This window comes from Pelophylax lessonae (assembly GCF_965119305.1).
Source record: "Pelophylax lessonae genome assembly, chromosome: 3".
NCBI lineage: Eukaryota > Metazoa > Chordata > Amphibia > Anura > Ranidae > Pelophylax > Pelophylax lessonae.
Genome location: NC_138770.1, coordinates 261378150 through 261405670, shown reverse-complemented (window position 1 = coordinate 261405670; position 27521 = coordinate 261378150). Strand labels below are relative to the sequence as shown.

General features: G+C 40.5%; 1 protein-coding gene and 1 pseudogene across 2 annotated transcripts in view; one reads left to right on the top strand and one right to left on the bottom strand.

Annotated features, from left to right (window-relative positions):
* Positions 1-4146: 4146 nt before the first annotated feature.
* Positions 4147-27521, bottom strand: part of SERPINI1 (serpin family I member 1) — a 110278-nt gene continuing 86903 nt past the window's right edge. Inside the window, exons 6-9 of the mRNA XM_082251291.1 lie at positions 23836-23933; positions 13026-13112; positions 7031-7120; positions 4147-4952 (exon numbers count right to left, since the gene is read on the bottom strand). Coding sequence (XP_082107417.1) covers positions 4876-4952; positions 7031-7120; positions 13026-13112; positions 23836-23933 — 352 coding nt within the window. The 3' untranslated portion in view covers positions 4147-4875. The remainder of the gene's footprint in view (positions 4953-7030; positions 7121-13025; positions 13113-23835; positions 23934-27521) is intronic.
* LOC309550143 lies at positions 14321-20601 on the top strand (annotated as a pseudogene). The gene is made up of 2 exons: positions 14321-14396; positions 19996-20601. The product of its transcript is annotated as an uncharacterized misc_RNA (transcript).

The window sequence follows — 27521 nt, the reverse complement described above, 5'->3', positions numbered from 1 at the left end:
CACAGTCCTGCATCTCATGCACCATGTCCACAGCCCTGCATCTCCTGCACCATGCCCACAGCCCTGCATCTCTGGCACATGCCCGCAGCCCTGCATCTCCAGCACCATGCCCGCAGCCCTGCATCTCCTGCACCATGCCCGCAGCCCTTGCATCACCTGTGGTGCCTGGTGGACAAAAGAGCGGGACACAGCACTTCTGTCTGTCAGAATCTACACTCAGTGAGTAACCATTTCTATGCAATGCTTTGCAAATTTTATGCCTTTTTTTGTGCCATGTGCCAATTCTATGCCCCTAAAGCTTATTGCCATGTTGTGCCACTCTATGTTCCTAACACTTATATCCATGTTGTGCCAATTTTATGCCCTAACATCCCCCTCCCTTTAAAATATGCATTATTATTTGAATTTATATAGCGCCAACAAATTCTGTAGCTCTTAACAATATTCAATTACAAGCAAGTGGGTCCCGAAAAATAATTGTACTCAGAAGCGGGTCTCGGCCCAAAAAAGTTTGGGGAGCCCTGCTCTAAAAAGTTAAATATATTCCAATTCTGACAGACCAGAAATAAATAGTTGCAAAGGGAAATGACTCACTAGCTTATATAACGTTTCTATTTTTGAAAAATCACTAGCACAAATAGCAGTTCCATGCTTTGCAGGCAGCCCCTTATTACGGATACGCTGAACTTTGGGCTTTTCACTTTTACATATAAATACGCTCCTTAACCATTACTCTTACATTGCTTTATTTAATCAAGCTGATGTGCCAGGCTCTGAAAAGATGGAATTCATTTATCTTGTCCACTTTCATTTTTCTTATGCAAAAAGCAAAACCTATACAGTTCTGGCACCATTCTGTGCAAGGAAACATAATAACCTACTGCAGGATGTAGTAGGAATCATTCAACACAAGCACTTACTATTTACTTAGGCGAGCTTTAATAGGAAGGTGTGGTCGCCTTTGTCCATCACAAGCGCAATGCTTTACTCTTGCTCATTCACTTACCTTGCCATGAAAACAAGAATACAATTGTATACAAGAGACAGTGAGATCTAACCAAGGACGTCATATTTACAAATAGTTCTTTTGGAGTGGCTTTTAAAGGACTAATCTTCAGTGGAAAACAAGATAAACCACTCCATATACAGAATGCAGAAAATATTATTTAGTAAATGTAAGGTTAGAACTAAATAAATGTGTTTCCCTTTAGAATTGCAGGAAAAAAAAAATAAAAGATGTATTTTTAACTAAAGAAGAACATTTCTAGAGATTAAAAAAAAAAAAAAAAACCTTCATCCATTATTCCTTCTTTTTAGAATGCTGTAGGCAGAAAGCTGACAATGGGGGACTGGCAAGAGGTACCAGTGCCAAGATTTCAAAATATGGAGAGCGGTTTTACAAGGGTCACTTTACTCTTAACTGCATGATAATACCACCTATACTAAAAACTTGCTATACATTCTAAGACTGCTAAAGTCCTTATCATCCCTCATATCCCCCGGGAGAACACAATGATTACTGCTAGTGGCTATAGCCACTGGCAGTAACTGCAGTAGAAAATTCAGACTGGCTAGTTGTACCAAAGTAGATTGATAGATGTATGGCCAGCTTAGGATATCCCTGTGAGAGTGTTATGCTGGCCATACATGTATAGATTTTTAGACGAGAATGTTCGTACGAAAAATCTTTGAACATTCGATGAATAGACAAATGTCGATCGAAAGTCTTTTGCTTTTAACATTCAATTATAAAATGAATGTAATTTCTAAGCGATAACCACATACACTGCCCGAAAATTAGTTAGATTGAAAAGTTTTCCTTCCTGCCCATCGAATTGCAGGTTGCAGTTGAAAACGGACATTGATTTCACCCCACTAACGAATAGAAAATCAAACAAACTTTCTTAAAACACAAATTTCCGAACTAAAATCTATACATGTATGGCTAGCTTCAGGCCTCATACACACTGGACGTTAATAAAAAAACCAGTAGAAAGCTGTAGCTGTAGGAGTTTTCCAGCTTATTTGCAGTAGCGTTTTTAGCTTTTGTTTAGATGTAGCGGTTTTTAGCGAAACTATACTCCCACAAAAGCTTATGGCTAAAAAAAAAAAAAAAGCTAAGAAACGCAGAATAGCCACATTTTTCAGTGTTTTTAAGCTTAATAAGAGTTAGAGCGTTTTTACAGCTGAAAAACTAGTTCTGGGTTTTTTCCAGCCAGAAATGCCCCTGCCAAAAAACACTGATAAAAGCCTATGTGTGCATGGACACATAGGATAACATGCTGGGGAGTTTACTGGCTGCAGAAAAAAATGTCTGACGCCAAAAACAGCCGCTGTAAAAACGTCCGGTGTGCCTTAGTGTGAGGGGAATAAATCTACATCTCTAACCTGTAAAGGCTTTTAAAGAGTTACCCTCCGAAACATTCTAGGTACCTTAGTTTGTTGTCATTCATTGGAAGGATGCAATTTTGACATGTTTGGTATCTATTTACTCAAAGCAACATCTTACCAAAAATTATGCACTATATTGCGTTTTTGCGTACTAAAATACATTTTTTTTGGGGGGGGGGAGTTTAAGTACTGTATTTTCTGGCGTATAAGACTACTTTTGAACCTCAAAAAAATCCCCCAAAAATGGGGGGTCGTCTTATACGCCGAGTATAATATCTCCAAGGTAACCTAAGTATAAGTATTACCGGTAGATGAAAATTAGGGGGGTCGTCTTATACGCCCAGTCGTCTTATACGCCGGAAAATACGGTATTTAAAAAAAGAAAAACAACATTAAAATGTGTGCGAAAATTTAAAAAAAAAAAAAAAAAAAGCCCCAGACAGCAAGTAATGTACAGTATTTATGATCTCAAATGTATGTGCAATATCATGGACTCTAATTTTACATGATTATTACATTTTGTGCTGGTTTACTGTATGTTTTACAACCATTGCAAATAAAGAATACATCTATGTGTAAGTATAACTAAACACAACTTAAAAGGGGCTGTGTAGGTAAAATATGAAAAAGTCTCAGCAGATTTTAAGGTTTTATAGTACAAGTACAGCTGTGTATATTTCCAAGCAGAGACTTTGGAAGAGGTCTATGGAAAATGTGCAGTGTCCAAAATGTTATTCTGGTACCTAGAGGAACATGCCATGACACGTATGTTTGCTTGGATAAGTAATACTTGGTTAGAGTCTCACAAATCTTTCTAATTAGATCAAAGTGTATGTTGTGTATATTTTTTTTTCGGTTTCTAGTTTTGTAGAGAGTGAGGAAGTAAAAAAGGGTATCCTCCGCTTCCTCATTGCCGTGGCCTATGCCCTCATCCCTAGACAATGGAAATCAACTACTGAACTGAATTCTTTTAGAAGGATGGAGGAATTAACTGAGTCTACATTATAGGTATTCTCAATTTGTACATCTATGGTTCACTTGGATAGACTGGATGGACTTTTCTGCGTCTTCCAAACTTTAGCCATTTCTATGAAAAACACACTTCTGGCTGGGCCTGGTGGACCCTGGGCCACCACCCCCCCCCCCCCCCCCCTCCATACACACACTTTTTTTTACTCTCTCTCCATTTCTCCTTCTCCTCTTGCACTTTCTCCTACCCATCCGTCTAAATTCTGTCTGCTCTGACCTGTTCCTGTTTCTCTCCCAGATCTGTAATGTGCTTGGATGGTCACACTTATAGTTGGATACCCTCTCTTGCTGGCACTTTAAAAGTTGTCTAGTGCCTCTCTATCTCTACAATGGACTCAGCCTGACCCTCCCTGTTGCAGTGTCTGCTGTTAGAGTCAATTTGTCAACTTTGTAAAGTTGAATTTATCGTGATTGGGGTAGACTGGTTATGTGTTCTGTATGCAACTATGAACAGCTGAATGTATCAGCGCTTCTATTACTTTAGCCATCTGTATAAGTTCAAGAGGTCCTACACTGTTGCCTTGCATGTACTGCATTATGGATCTGTGCTCCTGATGTCATTTTAAATGGCAATAAAACTTATTATTCAGAAAAAAAAAAAAAAAAAACACACTGGACAGGAGTTTTAATCCTTTTCCAAATTGTTGTAATATCTGTTTTTATCTTCATTTGAAGGGCAAGGTTTAAGTGGTTAACATGTAATGAAATAATGAAAATACAACAATCTAATATTTCCAAAACACCAACTTTATAGCACAACAAAACACAACAAATATTGCACTCACTTGACCCCCGACTTTGACATATAATAAATCAGATATCATACACATATGCTCCAAATTAAAAAATATATTTTCACATGTATACAACTTTATTTGGCAGGCAGTCACAAGATTCACAGAACACATTAAATGTAACACTGTAGGCGATATGCCTATATGAAGGGCTTCCATGTACTTATGTATTCTCAGGACCATTCCAGTGTTTTCACCAGGAATCTGCATACTGAAATGATCAGACTCAACAACTCTTGAATACAAACTTTTGCAAAGAAACAAGACATTGTTTTGCTCATGGCAACTAATCCTTCATTTTCTCAGCTACACTAAAAAAATAAAACCTCTCCTGCAATCTGATGGGCTGCCAAGACCCACATTTTTTGTTTGTAATAAATGTTATAAATGAGCACACAGACTATCAGAAATAGTAATGCCAAGGGCCTACAACTGGATAACCGCATGTGACAGCCTTTAAAAAAACTCTAGCAGATCTCCTGGTTCTCCATTTCAAAAATAACGGAAGCCCCACTTGTAGTTCACTTACCATGTAAAAACACAAAATCCTGAAAGAAGTTTAAACATGAAAAAAGAAAGAACAAATTATACAACAAACATCAATGATATTATTAGGAAACAATGTGCTTATATATTATTTCCCAAATGTGTACAGAAAGTACTAAAGCTCTTCAGAATCGTGGCCCCCAGAATTCAATGCCTCTGGATGCATGACTCTTCCCATAAACAAGACACAGCCTAAAATAGAAATAAAAAGAGATTACAATGGATTTGTAGGACATGCCTTATTTCAATTTGTTAAAATGTGTCAAGCAGGAGCTGGGAAGCGGTGATAAACATGTAAAACTGCTTCAGGAAAGGACGTTAAATAACAGGATTGCATGTTCACTTGGTGTCTGGATGGGATGAAGTAGGCAAAACGAAACAAAAGCGCCCTAGGGACGATGCATGAGGCACTACACTGGAGAACAGATGTGCTAGCAATAGTAACAAGAAACTCCAGTCAAAATAGAAAAAATGCTTTCTTCCATTAACAGTTATGACGAACACTGCCTACAGAAAATACATGTTATGTGCAGCAAGTCCTTTTGTCCATTGGTGTCTTCAATATCAGTTGGCTGCTCAGCTACTATTTACTGATTCTACATCTATTTTATTCTGGAAAATGCAACTCTACCTCCTTACAAATGTCTGCTTAATCTCTTTGATGATGTCTTAATACCACCTCACAGTACTAGAGGATATAATACTACCAGATCTACAAAGAAGGGTGACAGTATAATGTTTTGGATCAGTCACCTCTGCTGTGTCTTCGTTCGGACTCTCCTTCACCTCTCCTCCTGTATACATTACTATCTGTAGTTGTGATTTTCTAAATTAAAAACTGCACCCCAGCATTTGTTAAAAAAAAAAAAAAAAACCCAAAAAACACAATATTACATTTATTGTACAAGTATCTGAATTTTTCTTTAGGTTGGCTTCCAATAATTTACACTGCAGCACACAGATAAGGAGAAGGAATGAGTTGGCTCTACTGCATTACACAGTACTGTCAGCCCAAATCATGGTACTCACTGCTCCTACACTGTTCAAAGTTGGTCAGAGACCAAGCTGTATTACGTGAAGTCTACAAAAGCAACTTTAGGCTTTGCTACCTTAATGAGCAAACTGAACAGAATTTCAAATAATTTGCCCAATGAAGCACTTCACACACATCTAGTTACCCAAGTGCTTGCTTGGAGTTCCTCTTAAAGTATTGTGCTGGGGGTGATGTGAGCCATAATGATGTAGAACATAAAGAGGGTTTAAATCTTAATGCACATACAGCATGACTTATAAATACAAATATGAGGCTCTACGTCTATGAAAATATGTGATAATGATTTTTTAGCACATTATGAAAGAAATCCATAGCTCTCATTTGGGAGTAAAGGAGTATAAAGCTGGCAATAGATGGTTTCAATCTTGGCTGGTTCAGCAGGAACTGGCCAAGATTCAAACCATGTATGGGCAGGTTGAACGTAAAAAACTTGATTGATTGATTTACTCGGGTACAACCAGCCTGTCAGATTTTACATGGGATTATTGCTAGGAATAAATCACTGTGCTGTCCAGGCGGGGACAGCTTTAACCCCCTTTTTTCCTTTAAAATCCAACCTACGTTTCCAAAATAAATTGTGTCAGAATATATAATCTGCCCCTGAATGCATAGATTTCTATTTTATTTGTTTAGGTAAAATGAATGCACCTCAAAAACAGGTAAATGCACAGTATGAATTATACCATCTAAATCATTACATGCTTTTATATGCATATAGAAATGTCATATAAAAAGGAATCTTAATGCATATAATCGCAGGTACATGCCCATGCAAATGAGGCCCAAGAGTTAAAACATTTCCTAGCACAACATGGGTATTCCAAATCCAGCTGTCCTTGACCTGGCTCCAAACTAATAGCTGACTGGCGGTTACTGTTACTGCTTAACTTTACTAGTAAATTTATGAATCTTTGAGTCAATTGAGACTTTTCACTTCACACCTTAATATGCTTATGGTGTCTGATCTGAATAATTACGCCATTCATTAATCGTGGGATTCCGAAGAATAAAATATGTAAGATATTCCAGACTGACTCATCTTTAACTTTCACTTTTATATATTATTCTTCAAACTACTGCATCAAATAAGCCCAATAGAGTAAAATATAAGTTACGATTTTTTTTTTTTAAACCTAGAGTGAATCGCATTTGTTAACACTACATACACTATGGGGAACACAGCACAAGGTCACATGAAGATTAGGATTCAACTCACCAGTTTTGCAGTTTCTAATCACAAAGAAGAATGGATGGTCAAAAATAACCTGGGGGTACAGCACTGCCATTCTGCTATTGGCAATCATTCCTATAATAACAAAACAGAAATTAAACCCCCATCATGCCACATTAGTGAAGCTTCATGTAACACTTTCTTTTTTTCAGAGCCAATACATATATCATCTGTTGCAGCCCTTTGGGTTCTGTTTTAGAGTTATCATAGATAGAAGGCTTACTGACATTTACTTAAAGCGATTGTAAACGATCACCTTGTAAAACAACCCATCCAGTTTAAAATAGAAATGAAAGGCAACATATTTGTGTATGCAATTAAAAAAACATTATGAAATACATCCTTACCCTTTTGTCCCCGTACTTCCTTTTATTTTCTCGGTTCTCAGCTGCATTAAACCAGGGGGGGGGGGGGGAGAAGCAGCAGCACACTGATCTTCCCAGTAAATGGTTGTGCAGGGGGGGGCATGTCAGGACAAGTCTGATCATTGGAGGAGAGCAGGCTGAGTTCCCAAGCACAGCTAGAGAACTGGCCACAGTGTTTTAACCTGCTTAGCGTGATCAGTTATTTATAGGAAGGCAGAGGGACTGGCAGGAACACCAGGGATTTCACACAAAGGAAGCAGTACAAAGAGAACAGGATACAAGTACATGGTGCAGCAGGCACGTATCAGGAATAGGAAATGTTGAGGTAACAAACACTTTTAAGGAAACTGAAATGAAAGAAATACAAGGGTTCCATTGCTGACCTTCTAAAAATGATAGTTGTCTGGATGCATATTCCCTCAATATCATAGCTGGCCAAAAAAAAAAGGGCTTATAAACTAGTGAAATTAGAAGACTATCAGAACTCCTTCATAGTTGTTATGAGTCAGTGACTCAAAATAGACCAATGCCTTTGGTTTGGCATAACTTTGAGGCTAATAGCATTTTCAAAAGGGGAGTTCAGCAGCGGAAGCCTATGTATTTTCTTCATATGGGTTTCTTTACTATGCCAATATTAAAGAAATTTGCAGAATTATTAGGCAAATGAGTATTTTTGAGGATTAATTTTATTATTGAACAACAACCATGTTCTCAATGAACCCAAAAAACTCATTAATATCAAAGCTGACTATTTTTGGAAGTAGTTTTTAGTTTGTTTTTAGTTTTAGCTATTTTAGGGGGATATCTGTGTGTGCAGGTGACTATTACTGTGCATAATTATTAGGCAACTTAACAAAAATCAAAGATACAGTATACCCATTTCAATTATTTATTTTTACCAGTGAAACCAATATAACATCTCAACATTCACAAATATACATTTCTGACATTCAAAAACAAATCAGTGACCAATATAGCCACCTTTCTTTGCAAGGACACTCAAAAGCCTGCCATCCATGGATTCTGTCAGTGTTTTGATCTGTTCACGATCAACATTGCGTGCAGCAGCAACCACAGCCTCCCAGACACTGTTCAGAGAGGTGTACTGTTTTCCCTCCTTGTAAATCTCACATTTGATGATGGACCACAGGTTCTCAATGGGGTTCAGATCAGCTGAACAAGGAGGCCATGTAATTAGCTTTTCTTCTTTTATACCCTTTCTTGCCAGCCACGCTGTGGAGTACTTGGACGCGTGTGATGGAGCATTGTCCTGCATGAAAATCATGTTTTTCTTGAAGGATGCAGACTTCTTCCTGTACCACTGCTTGAAGAAGGTGTCTTCCAGAAACTGGCAGTAGGACTGGGAGTTGAGCTTGACTCCATCCTCAACCCGAAAAGCCACAAGCTAATCTTTGATGATACCAACCCAAACCAGTACTCCACCTCCACCTTGCTGGCGTCTGAGTCGGACTGGAGCTCTCTGCCCTTTACCAATCCAGCCACGGGCCCATCCATCTGGCCCATCAAGACTCAGTCTCATTTCATCAGTCCATAAAACCTTTGAAAAATCAGTCTTGAGATATTTCTTGGCCCAGTCTTGACGTTTCAGCTTGTGTGTCTTGTTCAGTGGTGGTCGTCTTTCAGCCTTTCTTACCTTGGCCATGTCTCCGAGTATTGCACACCTTGTGCTTTTGGGCACTCCAGTGATGTTGCAGCTCTGAAATATGGCCAAACTGGTGGCAAGTGGCATCTTGGCAGCTGCACGGTTGACTTTTCTCAGTTCATGGGCTGTTATTTTGCGCCTTAGTTTTTCCACATGCTTCTTGCGACCCTGTTGACTATTTTGAATGAAATGCTTGATTGTTCGATGATCACGCTTCAGAAGCTTTGCAATTTTAAGAGTGCTGCATCCCTCTGCAAGATATCTCACTATTTTTGACTTTTCTGAGCCTGTCAAGTCCTTCTTTTGACCCATTTTGCCCAAGGAAAGGAAGTTGCCTAATAATTATGCACACCTGATATAGAGTGTTGATGTCATTAGACCACACCCCTTCTCATTACAGAGATGCACATCACCTAATATGCTTAATTGGTAGTAGGCTTTCGAGCCTATACAGCTTGGAGTAAGACAACATGCATAAAGAGGATGATGTGGTCAAAATACTCATTTGCCTAATAATTCTGCACTCCCTGTAAAACCAAGCCCCTTCCACTATACCTTACTCCTTCTCACTGGGTTGTAGTTGGTGCTGAAGACCATGCCACCACAACAACCACAAGGAAAAAGGCTGTTGTTCCTTCTCTTTGGTGTGGACAGCTCATTAATGTACCAGAATATCTCGATCAGAATAAAGACTTGACTCAAAATTTAGCCAGTTCAGCTGGGACCAGCCGAATTTTGATCCATGTATGGCTCCTCCTTGAATCAGGATCCGCTTGCTCAGCGGGGGATTTCTTCACTGATCCCCACTAAGTAGGCGGATGACAGGTCCAGGTCTGTGTCTGCTCCGTTATGCAGAGCGGACACAAACACAGCCCACTCTCGTCTATAGGGCAGTCAGATGGAAACAGACCGCCTGAGTCCGCTGACATCTGCTACTCCATAGAAAAGACTGGAGGGTCCAATCAGGCCCGCCTGAAAAACTGGCAGGCGGACCTGATCAGATGACCCATGTGAAAGGGGCTTATGGGCACTGTGGTTGAACAGAAGTCAAAATACCAATCGTCTTCTGTTTAATCAGCTTTCTGAAAAAAAAGTCAGTTGAATGAAAAAACTGACTAATCTATGGCCAGCTTTAGAAAGGGGATCTTAAGGGTACCCTGCAGCAGTCATGGTAAATGCAATACTAGTGATCAGCATCTGGAGGTATTCTTCTTGTTTTAGCAAGGTAAGTAGCTTAACTCTAAAGGACTAGTGTTTTTAAATAACAACATTGAATATATACAATAGAACATGTAACTCTGGATGGGTACTAGTAGGTTGTAAGGACTTTGCCGTAAAATCTTCTTCTTGCAGTTTATAAGGGGACACAGGGTTTATTCTGAATAATTATGATACAAGAGGGATGTTCAAAAGCAGTCCATCTTAGAGGCAGGCAATGCAACAAGCAAAATGCTAACAAGCATGCCCTCCAAAACAACAGTGTACAATTGGTGAAGCTTGCAACTCAAATGGCTGGTTGAGGAAGTGGGCATCAGAAAAGGCCTAAGCATTCACCAGGTACAAGTTAGTGAACATGAACAGAAGATTGGGAGGCAGCCTTGCAATACTGAGAAGCACATGCCTAATTCTGAAAGGCCTAAAAGACACTCAATGATCTAATGGAACAAACCTTGATAGGTGAAAACTTGTCTTCAAACCTATAGGCTTGAATTATGAGCTCCTAAGCCAATTAACAATAGTGGGGCAAGGGGCAGACTGTCACCTATGGAATGAAGAAAAAAAGTCAGTCCATTGAAAGAAAGGCTGAGATCCATGCACATGTAGAAAGTTGCGTACATATGCATAGTGCGGCGACACAAGGGAGATGCATTCATTGGCAACAGAGCAGGTGCTGAGTGCTGATTTCAAAATGGCCTGACTCAGAAAAGTTGACACTGGGTGCCAAATCAAAAAATGTTGCCCTGCTCCTGTCAGCAAACTGTGACCATAAAGTGTTGCATTCTGAGTTCCAGTGTTAATTTCTGTGAGGATGCAACTAGAGTAATAGTACGAAGCATGTATACGTCTCCCTTAAAGGGCAAGGCCCTTAACTCACCGTACCAGTGGTCCAGAAGACGCCCTTCGCCCCCCACAATGAGGGGAAGCTGGAATGAGCCAGACTGGATCCAGCCAGAGTTTTTGCCTCCTATAACGAGAATACTCCCTAAAGAGTCTTCAGGCACAAGGTTCTACCAGTGGGTGTACCATGGCCCTGGACCTGTAATGCACTCTACAGCTAACTCAGGCAGTACACTGGGTGCCTTGGAGAGAGCCCACAGCACAGCCAAGTGCTCTAGAGCAATGTCCAGGTACGGCATCCAACACTACACTGGTGATCAGCCGATCCCCAAAACTAAAAGATCTTGATAGCAGAACAAGGGGCTCTTGATAGAAATTGAAGTCATCTCATAAAAAAAAGTTTTGCCTCTCTCAGAGAGGGAAGACGTCTCTTATTAGCCATAAATATTAGTATCAAGGCCCTTTCCCACAAGACTATAAATGGTGTCACCTTTCGCAGTTGGACTCCGTTAGTTACAGGAATTTGGAGACTTTCTCTGCGTTTTTGCAGTACTTGGGAATAACTACCTATTCTACTGAGAAGATCTCACCGCTTGAGTCACTGGGAGAAAAATAGCCAGCATGTGATTCAAATTAACATATCCAAGGAAAATGGAAATATATTTTATAAGTGCTGCCCTTTAAACACGTTTGGGTTCATCTTTTTTAATGTTTTAAATAGCAAGGTTCACTGTATATGCAGTAATGCAAAACTAATGTAATTTCTACCTAAGTCAAACAGCGGGAACAAACACTTAATTGACAATCTTTTAAAAATGCTAATTAAAGCAGCATTTTAAATAAATGAGAAGTCTCCCACTGTGAGCTTTACAATCATCTTGGGATACATTAAATACAGAAGAGTCCATTCTTTATACACACTTTGCCAAGACAAAGAGTACTTACCATCACATACCAGGGTGAAGTATGTACTCTAGATTCATAATTGCCCAATAAAAATAAAAAAGCCTAATTTACCAAAACAAGTTATCCATTAGACAGTAAGATTCAGTTAAAGTTTTGTCACTATTGTTAAACAATTTGAACCTGAAAGACACACTGCATTGCTCATGCTCACTAATAAAGTGATTGAAAAGCCTTGTTTTAAAAAAATAAAAAATCCTATTCTTACCTGCTCTGTGAAATGGTTTTGCACAGAGTGGCCCGGAATCTCCTCTTCTCAGGTCCCTCTTCTGTGACCCTGGCTCCTCCCCCCTGTTGAGTGCCCCCACAGCAAGCAGCTTGCTATGGGGGCACCCGAGCCGAGTCACAGCTCCCTATATCCATTTAGACACAGAGCCCCAAACTGCCCCCCGCTCTTTCCTGATTGGCTGACTGGCTTTGATTGACAGCAGTGGGAGCCAATTATGCCTCGCTGCCTTCTCAGCCAATGAGGAGGGGAGTCTTAGGCAGCTGAGACACTCCTGCAACATCGCAGGATAAAGATAGGCTCAGGTAAGTATTAGGGGGGGGTGCTGCACACAGAAGGTTTTTTCTAGATTACTGCATAGAATGCATTTAGAAAAAAAAAAACCTTCTGCCTTAACAATCACTTTAAGCTTGTCACGATTTTACTGCAGTACTAAAAAGAGGTTGTTTGACTTTATTGCAAGTTACAGGAGAAGTTTTCTATAACTCACTGTCCATAACAATGTGGATTGGCAAGAGCCGATCAAATCCAGAAAACATTCAGGGCACTACTGCAACACACCTTCAGGTCCAGTGAACCTTAAAGACTTATTGGAAAATACAGCTGGACAGCTGTGAGTGATCAATTTTCTAAAGCGGATTTCTATAATAGAACATGAACTGGATAGTCATTACTACACTGAAAAACAGCCATACAATACTGTACCAGAGGTTGCAGCAGCTTCAGCTCCTTCTTCATTAACCTCCAAATAAGACTTGTGAACAGCTTTGTCCACATAAAGGTCCTTGTGTTCTGGAAATAAGCACATGGGTAAAACAGATCAGCTTTCTCGTTACTTTTTGCTTGTTCAGGTACTGTATGTATAAAATAAAATCGGAGCGAGTGAATGTCCGAAACATAGATTTGATTTTTGGAGTAGATTAGCAAAATAAGTTTCACCCATGAAAAGAAAATTTTAACTAAATCTGACTGCATTATAGTAATGAAAAAAATGCATATACAAACATTTTCTTCAGTGGAAAATGCATTTCAGACATTAGCCTGCTGTGCTTTGTTTGTAAACCTTAGACTTTGTCTACCAGTTCTTGATTTACTACTTGAAGACCAGGCCCTTTTCTGACATTTGTTTCTTACAAGTTAAAAATCTGTATTTTTTTGCTAGAAAATTACTTAGAACCCCCAAACACACACACACACACATATATATATAAATATCTGTATACATATATACACACACACACACACACATATATATATATTTTTTTAGCCGAGACCCTAGAGAATAAAATCGTTGCAATATTTTATGTCACACTGTATTTGCGCAGCGGTCTTTCAAACACAATTTTTTGGGAAAAAATACACTTCAATTAATTAAAATTAAAAAAAAAATAGTAAAGTTAGTCCAATTTTTTCAATTTTTTTAGTATAATGTGAAAGATAAGGTTATACCAAGGAAATAAATACCCAACATGTCATGCTTTAAAAAATGCGCACACTAGTGGAATGGTGACAAACTACGGTACTTAAAAATCTCCATAGGCGACGCTATATAAATTTGTAACTGTCAACCTGTTTGGAGTTACAGAGGTCTTATGCTAGAATTATTGCTCCCGCTCCAACGATCGCAGCAATACCTCACATGTGTGGTTTGGATACGGTTTATATTTGCGGACGCGATTTATGTACTTGTTCATTTCTGTGCTTGTTATTTCTGTGTGCGAGCACAGAGGGATGGGGAGCTTTAAATTTGTTTTTTTTTTTCTTATTTGTTTTTTTACACTTTCCCTTTACATTTTTTTATCACTTTTTTTGCTGTCACAAGGAATGTAAACATCTCTTGTGATAGGTACTCTTTATGGAGGGATCTGGAGTCTATAAGACCCCAAACCTCTCCTCTGCACTTGAAAGTATTCAAAATGCCAAGATCGATTTTCAAATACTTTTGATTTTTGAAAAGTGGCACTATTGTCTCCTGAGTAAACCCCGGAAATTATGTCAGGATGTCACTTCCGGGTTACTGCATCCGAGACCTTCTGGCTGGTTGCTCGGGTCTCCCAGTGGGACAGGAGAGCCCAGGTAAGTGGCAGAAGGCAGCGGGGGGGGGGGGGGGGGGGGGCTGTGCTATTAGTGCTGTACAGCACATAAGACCCACTATTTCTGGTAAGTGATTCAATTTTACCATATGCCACTGGAAAAAGGAACCCGTGCCACGAAAGTCACAAACTTTTGAATATTGATCACAAAGCACCTGCACTTGATTCAATTATATTCTGGAAAAGACTGTCATATATGCAATTGTGTTGGACTTTATTTCCCACTATTAATAATTGTGTACATATTTAATTTAAAAAAAATTTAAATTTGAGCTCATTATCTTCCTAGGCGCGGGGAGATACACTATATCCCAGTGTCATCTTTTTTTTAACACAGATTGTATGCCTGAATTTGCGTCTGAATCGCGCGGGACCCTTTTTTTGGTCTGCAGCAGAATCGGATCACATGGTGGTTCACACTAGTGCGATCCGATTCATGTGCGAACTGTTAGTTCGCACTGCGATATGCGAGCTGATCTGGGGCTGTCGTTAACTTTGTATTGATACCCCCGGCGATTCGTATATGGCAGTGTGAACTGCCATGCGAGTTCAATGCGATGTGGGAACCCTGCGGGATTCGCAGGGTTCCCGCATCGCAGAAGTGTGAACCGGCACTTAATGATCTCAGAAGCATCATAAAATGATATCAAACAGATGTCATTAACATAATCCTAAAGCCCGTCAACACAGGCTCTAAAAGGTTCAATAGGGAACGTCAAGATGGGAAGGGTTGCTCAACTTTTAAATAAAAAAAGTCCTGAGATTTACATAACTCTGCAGAATCCTATATTCCCAAACCTAATAAGGCTTTTGACATGCGACATTGTCATCACAGGCTGAAGGCCTATACATGTAATGCACATTACACGTGTTTGTGTTGCTATTCGATTTGAAGCATAAAAACAATGCACCATAGTGCACTGCAGTGAGTTGCATTAGGAATTTTGTCTGAATCAATGGGCTGCCTTAAAAAGGATAAGTTCACATGTTTGTAACATGTTACAGCCATATTCAGAGTGTCACATGCCCCCACAGCCATATTCAGAGTTTAACATGCCCCCACAGCCCCCTGATCCCCTGTTTTGGCAGCGAGCGGGGGATCTTCCCCCTCCGTTCGCTGCCACAATCTAAAGAAAATGCGGCCGCATTCACAGTGTTCTATGAATGAACTACAACTACTGAAAGCCTTTGCGACTGTTGGCTTGTAGCTCTCAATGAACTACCACATCACTGTTGAGCGCTGTGGTAGTTCATGGATTCTTCCCATCAGTGTAAAACTGTCTGCCCGTATGATGCATTTTTAAAAGGTAAACTTATCCTTTATTGCAATTAATATTATAATTAAATAATAATTATCCAGGATTTATATAGTGCCAACAGTTTATGCAGCGCTTTACAATATAAAAAGGGAGACAATACAGTTACAGAACAATAAAATACAAGAGGATTAAGAGGGCCCTGCTCAGAAGAAGCTTACAATCTAATAGGGTGGGGTAGGTGATACAAAAGTTTGTAACTGTGGGGAATGAGCTGATGGAAGTGGTAAAAGATTAGTAGGAGGCTTGATAAACTTCCCTAAAAAGAGGGGTTTTCAGGAATTGCCTGAAGGCAGCCAGAGCAAGAGATAGCTGGACAGGTTGAGGTAGAGATGTCCAGAGGATGGGAGAGGCTCTGGAGAAATCCTGGAGACGAGCATGGGAGAAGGGGACAAGGAAGCTTCAAAGTAGGAGGTCTTGAGAGGGACAGATAGGACGGTTTGGGTAAAATTTGGAGACAAGATTGGTGATATAGCTTAGGGCAGAGTTTTTAATGGCTTTGTATGTTGTGGTTAGTATTTAAATTCAAATTTGCTGGATGATGGGAAGCCACTGTAGGGATTGGCAGACACTGAGCGGTTGGTAAGATGGATAAGTCTGGCAGCAGCATTCATGATAGACTGAAGAGGGGATAGCCTATAGAAATGTAGACCAATGAGAAGGTAGTTGCAATAGTCAAGGCGATAGATAACAAGAGAGTGAGTTACCAGCTTGATAAGAGAGAGAAATAGAGAGAGAGATAGAGAGAGATTTAGTTTAAGGAAGTGGTGCAACATCCATGTTGATATGTCAGTAAGTTAGTAATGTGGGAGGAGACTGAAGGAGTGAGGTGAAGAGTAGACAGATAGATTTGAGTGTCATCGGCGTATAGGTGGTATTGGAAGCCGTGGGTGGTTTTCAAGTGACCAAGGGAGGAGGTGTAGATAGAAAAGAGAAGGGGTCCATGAGCAGAGCCTTGGGGGACCCTCAAAGAAAAGAGCAATGGAGAGGAGGAGACAGAGTTGTAGATAACACTGAAGGAGTGCTGTGATAGGTAGGAGTAGAAATAGGATAGAGCAGAATCTTAGAGGCCAAGGGAACAGAGTTTATTGAGAAGGAGCGGGTGGTCAATCGTATCAAAGGCTGCAGAGAGGTCAAATAGTAAGAGTATGGAGTAGTGGCCATTGGTTTTAGCAGTTAGTAAATAATAGTTTTAATAAGGCAGTTTTTGTGGAGTGTTGCGAGTGAAAAGTCTGGTAAGGGGTCAAGAAAGGTTATTTTCACTGAGGTAGGAGCTAAGACGGTTGTAGACTATGTGTTGTAGAAGTTTAGAGGTGAATGGGAGCAACGAGATGGGTCTCAAGTTGTTCAGGTTGGTGAGATCCAGTGAGGGCTTTTTAAGTATGGGAGTGATCTGCGCATGTTTTAGAGGGTGGTAACAAAAGTGCATTACTGTTACTATAAAAGGGCCCCTTAAAATTCCAGCAAAAAAAAAATAAAAAAATCTATTAACTGAAGCTGCATAAAAAGCATAAAAATGTTGATATTTATCGAACAGTCTTTGTGCTGCCACGCAGCTTTAACTGTCTAGCAGTTGTTATTACATGTTATGTTATGTTATTGGTATCTTCCTTGCACCCCTGCTGTTTCTGGCTAGATGGTTTCTTCCATCTCCATTTCCTGCTGTAACTGCCATTTTGTTTAGTTGTTATGAGGAGACTGCAGAGTGTGGAAGCTGTGTAACTTCATTGTAAATTTATCTATGGAAAAGCCTCTATGTTTATGTCTTTGCTAACTTGAAGCATAAAGAAGCATTGGAGAACACCTCTGGAGTCTTTATTCATTGAGTAAACTATCTGTTAAAGCCATCATTCAACCTGCTGCACACACTTACAGACTGGAGGTCTACAAGAGGGTCACAGGTACAATCGATGCTGAGACAGAACAGTAAATTTACAGGAGTACACAGCTTCAAAAAGTAAATTTACAGGAGTACACAGCTTCAGAGAGTAAATTTACAGGAGTACACAGCTTCAGAGAGTAAATTTACAGGAGTACACAGCTTCAGAGAGTAAATTTACAGGAGTACACAGCTTCAGAGAGTAAATTTACAGGAATACACAGCTTCAGACAGTAAATTTACATGAAGAATTCATCACAGGTATCTCTGCAGCTTAAGAAAAGTAAATTTCCAAGACTCTGCAGCTTCAGAACAGTAAGTACCACACTTGTCTGTGAGTCACCAGAAGCATTACTCTGCATATGAAACCAGCCACCTACTGAATGCTTCATTACTGTTACAGCCTTCTGAGGTGATCCAGTTTGAACTAGTTCCAGCAATAGCTAGCTATTGTATCAAATACCCAGCACCTCAGCCAGCCTGCTTAATAACAGAAGTCACTACTTACAGAGCTGAGCTCTGGCAGATTTCTAACAAGACACCAGAAATACAGTACTTATTATGTCTGACAGAGATCTCACAGAATTACCTGCATTTAGTCAAGATAAAGCAGACTTCTTACTTCATTCTGCTCGTCCTGTCAGAGCCCCTCACCCATCCTTGAAGGCAAGGGAGGTTTATGAAGCAAGTAAGGAAGAAACATCTAGTAACCTGACTGCATTATGGGAAAAGACTTTAAGTTGTATAACAGCCACTAATGAAACTAGCAACAATTCTGAGCAATTGAACACTGCTCTCTCAAGGGTTAAGAAGGCATTTGAGAATTATAAAAGACTTTCTGAGAAGTACTATTCTCTATTGTCACATTCCAACATAGAGGAAGCTGCATTGGAATTAAAGGACTTTACTTCTACTGACCAGCAGAGGCATAGCACATATCTTGAAGCAAAGGCACAGATAGAAGGGAGATTGGCACAGATACATGAGACTATATCCTGTAACTCTGCTTCTTCCAGACACTCAGGAAAATCTTCTAGGTCTGCCCGCTCATATCATAAATCTTCTTCTAAGTCATTGCGGTCCTGCTCTATAAGGTCAATACTGAGCGACCAAATACTCAAAGCTCGCCAAAAGGTTGCAGTAGCCCAGGTTCAAGCCGCCTGCTCTGAAAAAGAAGCAGCCTTCAAAGCAGAAGTTAAACGCATTCAAGCAGAAACAGAGGCTCAGCTAGAAATTCTTCAGAAGAACAGAGAAAAGGAAGTAGCTTTAGCAGAGTTATCTGTCTTGGAACAAGCCCTATTGGAAGAAGAAGGAGCAGCTTGGAGCAGCTTGTACCAGCTTGCCTGCTTGTCAAGACCCTGTTGAAAGGACCCTACAGTTTGTCCTAACTCAGAACCACGACAATACAGTCCCACCTACAGTTGGATATTCTTCTCATAATCATCCAGCAAGTGGATCAGAAGGCAATGTGTCGCCAAAGCAAGCTGGTCAACTAGACACACCTACTAACAGAGACCCTCCACAACTACCGCACGTCACAAAATCAAGTGAATCAACCTACGCAGCTCATGTGCCACCACAACCCTATGTGCATAGAGATTACAAGGGCACAGCAGCAGACTACAGAATGAACTCTATACCCCCTTTGATACAGCTCTCTTTGACTTCAAATGCTCAGAGACCTTCAGTCGACAGACCCTTACCTAAATTAAACCCATCTGCAACACCTTTCTCTCTACCTACCAGCCAACATCAGATACCAACCATGGTCCAAGACGGCGCACCATCAGTAGACCCTGTGGCTATAAAAACTGAAAGCACTGACATTGCAGAGTTCAGCAAGTATATGATTCGACGAGAGTTGATTACAACTGGACTGTCTGGATTTGATGACCGCCCAGAGAACTACAGGAGTTGGAGATCTACATTTAAGGCGGTAACCAAGAACTTGGACATTGATCCTCAAGCAGAACTTGACTTACTAATAAAGTGGTTGGGGCATCAATCTTCAGAACAAGTAAAGAGACTTAAATCTGTCTACATTTATAACTTTAAAGCAGGCCTTGATGCTGCCTGGGAACGTCTAGAACAAGACTATGGGAGCCCCGAAGTCATTGAATCTGCCTTATTCCAGAGACTAAACGACTTTCCTAAAATCTCTGTTAAGGACAATCATAAGCTTAGAGAGTTAGGTGACCTCCTTCATGAACTTGAAATTGCTAAGTTAGATCCTAGTTTACCAGGTCTTAGCTATTTAGACACTGCTCAGGGCGTAAATCCTATTGTAGCAAAGTTGCCTAGTCATCTTCAGGGAAAGTGGACTAGTGTAGGATCAAAGTATAAGTATGAGCATTGTGTTTCCTTCCCTCCCTTTTCTTATTTTTCAGAGTTCGTGCGGAAGGTTGCAAGATCCAAGAATGACCCAAGCTTCTTCTATCCAGATACAACCACCATTCCTTTAAGTACTTCAAGGGGTATTGCCACCAACAGCAAATTCAAGGATTTAAGGCATCCTATTGCCGTGAGGAAGACTGCAATAGCATCCAACGTCTTAGCTACAGACATTAAAGCTAGCAATCTTAATCAACAGTGTCCTATTCATAATGCGCCACACTCTCTCTCCAAATGTCGTGCATTTAAGGACAAGCCTATTGAAGAACACAAGTCATTTCTCAAAGAGCATAATATCTGTTTTAAGTGTTGTGCATCCTCCGATCATTTAGCAAGAGACTGTAAGATCGCCATCAGATGTTCTCTCTGCAACAGTGCCAAACATGTGGACGCTCTTCATTCAGACCTGTTCAAAAGGAAACCTTCACCCGGCAGCAACCCCAAGACTACATCAGATGATGGCGGGGAGAGAACTGAGCAATATGCCGACCCCGTAACCACAAGGTGTACAGAGGTATGTGGAGAAGGGCTTCATAGCAAGTCTTGTAGCAAGATATGTCTTGTAAGAGTTTTTCCTGAAGGATGTCCACAAAAATCCATAAAAATGTACGCCATACTCGATGATCAGAGCAATCGCTCATTGGCCAGTACAGAATTCTTTGACCTATTCAACATTCAAGGAGAGGCCTGGTCCTATACCTTGCAGACATGTGCAGGAAAGGTCAATACTTCTGGAAGAAGAGCCCATGGCTTCATAGTCGCATCAGAATATGAGGACACAGAGTTTTCTCTTCCAACGCTAATCGAATGTGATCAGCTACCGAACAACAGAGAAGAAATCCCCACACCAGAGGTTGCACGTCATCACCCTCATTTGAGCCACATTTCTAACTACATTCCACCACTTAACAAGGATGTTAAGATTTTGATTCTACTAGGGAGAGACATTCCTAGAGTTCATAAAATAAGAGAGTTATGTAACGGTCCAGATGATGCTCCTCAGGCCCAGAAACTCGATCTTGGATGGGTGATAATAGGAGAAGTCTGCTTAGACCAATCTCACAAGCTCTTGGATGTAGCTTCCTACAAAACGAATGTTACCTGTCAATTGATGAAATGTCCATCGCACTATTATGTGAAGGAAAGACTTGATTTTAAAAACGAAGTTCCATATCAAGCACTCCAAAGCATTAACTGCAAGCTCACTTCTCAAAAGGACTTTGGTGATTCAGTGTACCAGACTACTTGTGATGACAACAAGATTGCCCCTTCAGTCGAAGACAAGGAGTTCATCAAGGTTTTGGATGAAGAGTTCTTCAAGGACAATTCCAACAGAAGAAGACATTGATTTCCACCTGAAGGATCCAGATACTGATCCGGAAATCCGGCCTGAAGTTGTAGCATTGAGTTCCAACATCTGCTCAAGAAGAAATTTGGAGGATGAAGATGACTCCACAGATATGGGGGATGGAGCTGATGAATGGATGCAGGCCAAGACTCTGGTTAAGCCTCCGGACCAGCTGGAACTCAGCGAGGCTGAACTTAAGGAGAAATTCGCTCGTATCCTGACTACAAACAACCCTCATGCCCCCCAGAACATTGTGAGGTACAGTTTTAAGGAACGGGCCTACAAACCCATTAGCATCGTGGACCAGCTGGCTGTACACTTCTCCCTGGAAGGAAACATGCCACGCGAAGACTCTTATGAAGCGCGGCGACAGATGGCGAAGTTGGGAGTCATTGAAGAGACTCAGACCAACGACTCCACAGAGCCAAGAGACAAAGATACAGATGGGAAGTCTGACGCTCAGGCTAGTGAAGAATGGACAGAAGGTGAGGAAATATCATCCAGGAACAAGGAGAGAAAACTGACCAACCAGTTCAATTATAGCGAGAGAGCGTCCCAGAGCATTAACAAACCCCTGCGGGAGCGAGCTTCTCAGACAGAGCCACCTCCAAGGGCCACCTTCTCCGCCACTGCAAACCTGTGGAAATTCAACCCACCACACGCTTCACACATGGGCGGAGCATGGGAACGTATGATTGGGATGGCAAGGCGCATACTGGATTCTATGTTGCTTGATGTGAGTTCTTCACGTCTTACCCATGAAGTACTTACTATATTCCTTGCTGAGGTCGCAGCAATAATCAACTCAAGACCGCTGACAGCTGTATCCACAGACCCAGAATGTCCAACTGTTTTAACTCCAGCTGCATTATTGAGCCGGAAAATTGGACAGATCCCAGCGCCAAAGAGCATCTTTGATGAAAAGGACATATATAAACGTCAATGGAGATACGCTCAATACCTTGCAGATCGTTTCTGGGACAGATGGAGGAGGGAATACCTCACACTTCTTCAAGGACGTAAAAAGTGGCATACCCAGAAGCCTAACTTAAAGGAAGGAGACCTGGTTCTTCTAAAAGAAAAGCAAACCAATCGGATCCAGTGGCCAGTTGGAGTTATTTCAAAGGCCATTGCTAGTGATGATGGAAAGGTCCGAAGTGTGGAAGTCAGGATTGTAAAGGACGGGAGCCCAAAAACCTTCCTGAGACCAGTCACTGAGACAGTCCTAATTATGCCTGCTTCCAAAAATTCTGATTCAGTGTTATGTGAAGGAGTCACTTAGATCTCTAGCATAGTTAGCTTAGAGGAGAGGGCTACATAGCATTCTACTGTATGCAGTGTTAATTGTATGTTTATGGAAAATAATTGTGTAGTGGTATCTCACGATACCAGGCGGGGAGTGTGCTGCCACGCAGCTTTAACTGTCTAGCAGTTGTTATTACATGTTATGTTATGTTATGTTATTGGTATCTTCCTTGCACCCCTGCTGTTTCTGGCTAGATGGTTTCTTCCATCTCCATTTCCTGCTGTAACTGCCATTTTGTTTAGTTGTTATGAGGAGACTGCAGAGTGTGGAAGCTGTGTAACTTCATTGTAAATTTATCTATGGAAAAGCCTCTATGTTTATGTCTTTGCTAACTTGAAGCATAAAGAAGCATTGGAGAACACCTCTGGAGTCTTTATTCATTGAGTAAACTATCTGTTAAAGCCATCATTCAACCTGCTGCACACACTTACAGACTGGAGGTCTACAAGAGGGTCACAGGTACAATCGATGCTGAGACAGAACAGTCTTACTGTCATTTTCTTTTTTCCTCAAACCAGAGTTTCAGCCCCAGTCCAATCTCCTTATCCCCAAGCCTCAGAGAAGAATTGCTGCTGTGTGTGTGTATGAGCAGCAGCCCTGCTGCAGCGCTCAAACATTATCCCTCGCCAACATCAAAGTTTTTATGCAATACATTTTTTTTCTCTGAAACCTTAATTGAGCTTTAAATTGGCCAGGTTTATGACAGAATACTTTAATTCTTACTCCTGGGCAGTAAATAAAACATACAGCTTAAGCCTTAAAAAATAGCATACAGTAGTGGTCATTTTTCTTTCCGAATTTGAACAATTTAATTAATTTTAAAGTAAAATAACTGCGATTCTTTGTACAGCAGCTCAGAATATTAATGGGCTCTTTTAACACTTTGGGGGGGGGGGGGGGGGAATATTTCGACAATGATTGTATGGATGAAGCCTAGATAAATTAAAGCAGTTACTCTTACACACTGCACATTCTGTAACTTGCACACATGCAAAAGAACAATTTTCATACGGTTTATTCTGAAGCATACAGAACAAATAAGACCTGTGTGGATATTATTCCGTACATTATTAATGCGCTGTGTCATATAATAAATAATAAAGATAAATGCAAGCTATAAAGTACAGTGACAACAAAATGAGCAGGAAAATGGAAGTTACAAATACCACAGCGGTATCATACCGGATATTGCAGACAGATCAGCTTTTCTTCCGAATATCTCTACGATGCCAAGTCTTGTCAGCACATCCTTCAGATTGACTGTCTCCTCAACTTTGAACCTGCAAGACAAGTTATCCAAGATCAAAGCAGTGTTCTGCTAAAATGTTACCACCATGCTATAGGCAATGTAGAACAAATGCAATCTACTGACAATATTAAAAATTGCTGCTTAAAAATAAACATACATACATACGTACACACACACACACACACACACATATATATATATATATATATATATATATATATTATATTATATATATATACACACACACACAGGTCCTTCTCAAAAAATTTGCATATTGTGATAAAGTTCATTATTTTCTGTAATGTACTGATAAACATTAGACTTTCAGAGATTTTAGATTCATTACACACAACTGAAGTAGTGCAAGCCTTTTATTGTTTTAATATTGATGATTTTGGCATACAGCTCATGAAAACCCAAAATTCCTATCTCAAAAAATTAGCATATCATGAAAAGGTTCTCTAAACGAGCTATTAACCTAATCATCTGAATCAACTAATTAACTCTAAACACCTGCAGAAGATTCCTGATGCTTTTAAAAACTCCCAGCCTGGTTCATTACTCAAAACCGCAATCATGGGTAAGACTGCCGACCTGACTGCTGTCCAGAAGGTCATCATTGACACCCTGAAGCAAGAGGGTAAGACACAGAAAGAAATTTCTGAACAAATAGGCTGTTCCCAGAGTGCTGTATCAAGGCACCTCAGTGGGAAGTCTGTGGGAAGTGTGGCAGAAAACGCTACACAACGAGAAGAGGTGACCGGACCCTGAGGAAGATTGTGGAGAAGGACTGATTCCAGGCCTTGGGGGGCCTGCGGAAGCAGTGGACTGAGTCTGGAGTAGAAACATCTAGAGCCACCGTGTACAGGCGTGTGCAGGAAATGGGCTACAGGTGCTGCATTCCCCAGGTCAGGCCACTTTTGAACCAGAAACAGCGGCAGAAGCGCCTGACCTGGGCTACAGAGAAGCAGCACTGGACTGTTGCTCAGTTGTCCAAAGTACTTTTTTTGGATGAAAGCAAATTTTGCATGTCATTCGGAAATCAAGGTGCCAGAGTCTGGAGGAAGACTGGGGAGAGGGAAATGCCAAAATGCCTGAAGTCCAGTGTCAAGTACCCACAGTCCGCTTCAGTCAGCTGCTGGTGTTGGTCCACTGTGTTTTATCAAGGGCAGGGTCAATGCAGCTAGCTATCAGGAGAGTTTGGAGCACTTCATGCTTCCATCTGCTGAAAAGCTTTATGGAGATGAAGATTTCATTTTTCAGCACGACCTGGCACCTGCTCACAGTGCCAAAACCACTGGTAAATGGTTTACTGACCATGGTATTACTGTGCTCAATTGGCCTGCCAACTCTCCTGACCTGAACCCCATAGAGAATCTGTGGGATGTTGTGAAGAGAAAGTTGAGAGACGCAAGACCCAACACTCTGGATGAGCTCAAGGCCGCTATCGAAGCATCTTGGGCCTCCATAACACCTCAGCAGTGCCACAGGCTGATTGCCTCCATGCCACGCCGCATTGAAGCAGTCATTTCTGCAAAAGGATTCCCAACCAAGTATTGAGTGCATAACTGAACATAATTTTTTGAAGGTTGACTTTTTTTGTATTAAAAACACTTTTCTTTTATTGGTCGGATGAAATATGCTAATTTTTGGAGATAGGAATTTTGGGTTTTCATGAGCTGTATGCCAAAATCATCAATATTAAAACAATAAAAGGCTTGCACTACTTCAGTTGTGTGTAATGAATCTAAAATATATGAAAGTCTAATGTTTATCAGTACATTACAGAAAATAATGAATATGCTAATTTTTTTAGAAGGACCTGTATATATCAGTGTATGTATATGCTCGCCTTTGTGTGCACTGGATTACCTCCTGGTGCCACACTTTCTTCCCTATAGTCAATAAACATACTTGTAGCTTTTGTAGCCCCTGGCTGAATCTGCTCTAGTAAACAGGTGCCTGTATGTGAGATTAAAGTGGGAACATTGCACTGTAAAACTAGTAACAGAAACTGATGCAAACAGTTTAGTGTTAGCTGAAAAGTGCTGCAAAATAGGGTCTAACTCATACAAATAAGTACAATAACAAACAAATTTAGGATGACATTAAAAGATTTGCTATGGTATAGGGAACACTTAGAAATGTTAACTGTGTCCAGACAGTACCTTGAAAAAAAGCAACTTTTGTCCTCCTAAAATAGCTGTATTTTTTGTGTGCCTAGACACTCCTATGCCTTGAGCCTTAAAGCTGTGTATCTGCAAAGTGAGATCATGTAAAACAATGCTGCCTCCGACTGCTAGTCTCACTAGATTTGGAGAGAGATTTGACGCAGTCACAATGGTGCTGCTCAGTGTTCTCCTTGCTGCAGAGGAAATTTGTACCTGGGGACCTGAAGGCAATTTCTCTGCTCAAATCATTAATGGGGTACATGTCATTTGCAGGGTGACACAGGCCATACTGGTAGCTAGTTCTTCATCCTCTCAGTGCCTTTTTTTTTGGAACGGCTTGCAAAGTTTAGATCCTCCTTAAATCTTTTCAGAATTCACCCTGGAAGGCTTTACATTGGGTGTTGTGCAGTGTTGATGATACAATTTTGATCCCCAGATTTGCTTTGGAAAATGCATGCAAATGTATGAAGCACTAAAGCTGTTTTAAAGGCAATTTTTTTATTACGTTAATAAATGTGATATTCACTGGCTCTATTCATTGATTTTGCATAGACCAGCCCTGAACCTCCTCTTCTGGAGCCCCCCTCTGGTGCTCTGGCCTCCTCCTCTGTGTCTGCCCCCATGGCAAGCGCTTGCTATGGGGACAGGCAAGTGGGCTCTCTGCTCACAGGATTTGATTGACAGCCGCAAGAGCCAATAGCCAAGCAAAGCAGGAGCCAAATCCAAGCATGTGAGAGCAGGGAGACAGGAGAGAAGACCAGCACATGGACACAGCGCTGGATCGATACATAACTCCAGTAAGTATGTAACCAATTTGACTTTCACACCTGTTCACCCCTATGGACCAGAGCAATTTTCTGCTATGAGCCTGTTTATTAAGCAATAATTTTGTCATTACTTCAGATAAAAACATAATACATATATTTTAAGGTCAAACAAGGCTTTTTTTGTGTGCATATTATCCTGATTTTTTTTTTTCCCGCAATCCGTAAATGAAGCTAAACAAAAAGGCACTTTTTTTGAGTAGTGTTAGTTTAAAAATAAATGTTACTGCACATAAAAATTGTGCATTTTATTCTGTAATTTGTCCTGATCTAATTTTGTACAAAGCATTGCAAAGCTATTTACAAATAAAGTGGGTTTTTTTCAAGTTTGCGCTTTTTCAGGGATATATGTAAAAGGTGTAAAAATATTAATTAACAAAGTCAACAAAAAACAGAAAAAAAAAAAAAAAAAGTAAAATAGAGTAAATAAAATAGAAAAAAAAAAAATCACCAGAAAAATTATACTTGAATGGAGTAGAAGAATAAGGAGGTAATTAGGGGTGATAAGAGTAAACAAAGGTGTTATTAAGGGGTTCAAGAGAGGAACATTTAATTAATAAAATATTATTTTTTTTTACTTGTCAGGTTGCTTTAGCTGACTTCATCTGCAGATCGAAGCTCATC